The following is a 4,165-nucleotide window of genomic DNA, read 5'->3' as shown; positions in this document are numbered from 1 at the left end:
ATGTGCGAGACCACTCGGCTATGTCGCGGTTCATTAAAGGCCACACAAAGCTTTTGGCCACAAGCCTTTTCGTAGCGCGCCCGCTCGGGTGCGACAAATTGTGAACGTTGTCAAAAATTTTCCTACGTAGTATTACTGGTACGTAGGGTCTAACGCTATTTCGTATCACGTCTCCGTACAAGTATTCATCTGAATTGTCCAAAAATATCTTTTGGAAATTCCACTTGCCGGAGTTTTCGGATAATATTTTTTGCAATTCCCCGTCATTTGCTTGTGCTTGCATCAATTCTTTTGTTGAAATTATCACGGGTAAATCTATTGTGTTCACTCTTGAAAACGCGTCGGCTACAATATTTTCTTTGCCTTCTACATATATAATTCGCGTTGTGAACTGGCTTATAAAATCCAACTGTCTAAGTTGTCGTGGACTAGCCTTATCGGCCCTTTGCTGAAACGCGTATACTAAAGGCCTGTGGTCAGTTTGAATGAAAAGTTGTCTACCTTCGACAAAATGCCTAAAAAATTTAAGACTTTTATAAATAGCCAAAAGTTCCCTGTCGTAAACACTATATCTGGTTTGAGCTTTTTCCAATTTTTTTGAAAAAAAGCCGAGTGGTTCCCACTCACCGTCGTTTTGCTGTTCCAGTACTGCCCCTATCGCTACGTCTGAAGCATCTGTGCGCAGCGCCAACGCTGCGTTTTCTCTTGGATGGTGCAGCAAGGAAGCGGCGGCTATGCGTTCTTTAGCTTCATTAAACGCCTTTTCAGACTCACCGTCCCAACTTACAGGTCTCTTATCTTTTTTCCTAGCTCCCTTCAAATGTTTATTCAGCGGGTTCAGCCATTCTGCTGCGCCAGGAAGAAACCTACGGTAAAAACCAACTACGCCGATAAATCTACGGAGATCAGCTAACGTCTCCGGCTTTGGAAAGTCTTTGATCGCTTTGATCCGCTCGTCCAGCGGTGCGATACCCTTATTACTAACCTTACATCCTAAATATTCTACGCTAGTTTCCGCGAATTTACACTTAGCTAAGTTTATAACCAGTTCATTATTCCTTAATCGGTCAAATAATGCTCGCAAATGTCTTTCGTGAGTTTCGATATCGGATGATGCTATAATTATGTCATCTATGTAACACTGACAAAAATCTAACCCGCGCAGTGTGTTATCCATTAATCTTTGGAAGGTTTGAGCGGCATTACACAATCCAAACGGCATGACCAAAAATTCGAACAGGCCAAACGGCGTAATTACAGCGGTCTTCTCTATGTCTTCGGGTGCGACCGGAACTTGATAATAAGCTCGGGATAAATCTATTTTGGAAAAAACTTTACACCCGTGAAATCGATGCGCCACATCATGGATGTGCGGCAGCGGATATTTGTTCGGCACGGTCACGCCGTTTAGACGGCGGTAATCTCCGCACGGTCTCCACTCACCCGTTTTTTGGGGGACCATGTGGAGTGGGCTTGCCCACTGGCTCTCCGATGGTCTGCAGACATTTTCTTTGAGCATTTGCTCAAACTCTGCTCGAGCCACCTTCAACTTCTCAGGAGGTAGGCGTCTCGCACGCTCTGCAAACGGGGGCCCCTCGGTTACAATGTGATGGCACACTTTATGCTTAATTTTTCTACTGACGGCTGGCTTCGTAATATCTACGTATTCCCTTAATAACGATTCGAACCTGTTATTTCTGTCTATAGTAGATATGGAGGGAACATTGTCTTTGCAAATTGATACACTCCTGCGGACCTGTGTGTTACCGTCTAACAATTTTCTATTTCGGAGATCTATTAACAAATTAAAAAAGTGTAGAAAATCGGCGCCTATTATAGGTCTTTTTATGTCCGCTATAATGAACCGCCAGGAGAACTCGCGACGAAGCCCTAAATTCAATGACATAAGTTTTTCGCCGTACGTGTTTATGGCTGCCCCGTTTGCCGCGTATAATTTGAAAACGCCTACCTGCTGGTTTTTACCCCCAAAGGCTCGTGGGATGACGGAAACGTCTGCGCCGGTGTCGATCAGGAACTCTATTCTGCTCCGTGTGTCCCTGATGCTGAGGCGGTATTTCCGGGAGTCATCTCCAATCGCCTCGACTTGGGATGCCTTCCCTAGTTTTTTTCTTGCCGGCGTTTGTCGGGTCCTACCCAATTGCACGGCTTCCTGCATTTCCATGACTCCTCCGCGAACTTGTGGTGATAATAGCAGAGTCCATTCCTCTCTGCATTGTTGTCGCGGCTGTTGCTTCTCCTTTGTCTGTAGAAACGGTGTCGGCTGCTACTGCGGTCCCTTTTGGTGAGTCGGGCCTCTATACGCGACAGCCTCTTGGTAATGGCCGCCAGGTCGCCATCTTGCCATGTAGGTCCTGCGTCCCGCGTGTCCGCCATTGCATCCCTGTTAGCGTGGGTACGCTCGGTAATTGCCGCCATTTCTACCGCTGAACGCTCCATTGTTTTGTCCGCCACTTTGGTTAGACGTTCTAGGCCCGCGTCGTCAATGATAGTAAGCACTTCTTGCACTCTGGTTGGCAACCGCTGCATCCACAGCGTTCGTAGAGCATCCTCTCCTACGCTTGCCCCTGCTAGTTGTTTCATCTCCCTCAGGAGCTCTGAAGGCTTCCTATCGCCCAGCTCTAGGCCGGACAGCAAACGGCGGAGGTTTGCCTCGTCCGATTTTGACAACCGTTCTATTAACGCCTGTTTAATGTCGTTGTACGTACTTTTTTCCGGCGGAGCTTCTATTACGTCCAATACGATTTTCATCGTGTCCTGGTCGAGATTTCGGACGACCGCGGAACTTTTGACGGCGTCGGCGCGCACGTTATATGCTATAAATTCTCTTTCTAGCATAATGAACCATAAGCGAGGTTCCTGCTTCCAAAACGTGGGTAGTTTCACGTTGCGGAACTCGCTCGCCTGGATCTCTTGTCCCTTGGCGTCCGTCGCGGCACTTGACGCGGATTCATTTTCGCTCATTTTTCCTTTAACTTTTAAGTTCACACAGGTTTCGGCACCAATATGTGGGTACTAAGTCCCACGGGAAAGGAATAATAAGCTGGGCGACAACGAATTTACGGTAGAAATATATATCTTTTATTGCACTGTACTCACGCTCTGTCTGCACTATAACAGTCGTGCTTTTTGAATGCGTGGGACGCTTGCTTTTTTGCGTCTTGCTAAAAATGTAACAGTCTTACCAAACTAACTAATAGACTAAAACTAAAACTAACCTAACTTAACCTAGTGACATTCAGAGGGCGCATAAGAGCGCGCCGATGGTCGCTACAGGCTGCCGATCTGGAATCGTAGCCAGAATCAAGCGTCAGCTTGATTACGTCACTCGAACTGTGCTGCGAAGGCAAGCGAAAAAGGCAACATCGCCCGAACGCTGAGTGAGACGCACTACAGTCATGCTGTCCTTCTCTCATTCTGCATGTTGAGATTGTCCCTTTTCTCTAAGATTTGACTGCCGTCCGCCTGGATTTTTCACAGCGCCCCATAACAAACCTCGCCTCATTCAAACTATATCATGTTTGGTATCATTTTAATCAGAAAAATTTCACCAATGCGCTAGTAAAAATTTCATTTAAAAAAAGTCAAAAATAAAAAAGTTTTATAATTGAATTAGCATTAGTCACACCGATATGTTTCGGCTCTTTCCTTTGATCATTGGACCTCTCGCTCTCTCCTCCACTGTCTGTCCCTTTCTACGTTCACGCTTGGCTGGCCATCGCATATAATCCGAGATTCGACACCTCGGCTGAATACATATATGAATTGTTGCACATATTCAACTTTTACTGTATAGACGTGAGGTCCCTCCATTTATTAGTTCTAAGAGTACCATAGTATGTACTTTTTTATGCAGAATATTTCAAGGAGTTGACACAAGTAAAAAAAAAATGCAATCCATTTAAATAAAAAGTGGATTTGCATTTTTTGAGTGCATCGTTGCATTCACGAAGAAAATGAAATCACAGAAAAATATACATAATCATACCATGACGTATCCTGTATACTTTCATTAATTAAAAAACATTTATTTAAAAAAGTTAATAACTTTTTCTAAAAATAATTCTCAGATTGCCCGTTCCTTCGGAGTAGGCATATATTTTTCAACAGCGAGGAATGCTACGGTGTGCTATGTAAAATCGACGCG

At 44.9% G+C, this 4,165-nt stretch overlaps 1 protein-coding gene across 1 annotated transcript; it reads right to left on the bottom strand.

Annotated features, from left to right (window-relative positions):
* Positions 1–2,118: 2,118 nt before the first annotated feature.
* On the bottom strand, positions 2,119–2,982 carry LOC114882556. The gene has a single exon (XM_029199435.2). It carries the CDS (start codon positions 2,980–2,982, stop codon positions 2,119–2,121), a length of 864 nt encoding a protein of 287 aa, XP_029055268.2.
* Positions 2,983–4,165: the final 1,183 nt, after the last annotated feature.

The sequence above is a fragment of the Osmia bicornis genome, chromosome 7 (assembly GCF_907164935.1).
Source record: "Osmia bicornis bicornis chromosome 7, iOsmBic2.1, whole genome shotgun sequence".
NCBI classification, from domain to species: Eukaryota; Metazoa; Arthropoda; class Insecta; order Hymenoptera; family Megachilidae; genus Osmia; species Osmia bicornis.
The sequence above is the reverse complement of the archived record's forward strand: the minus strand, read 5'-3'. Positions and strand labels throughout refer to the sequence as shown.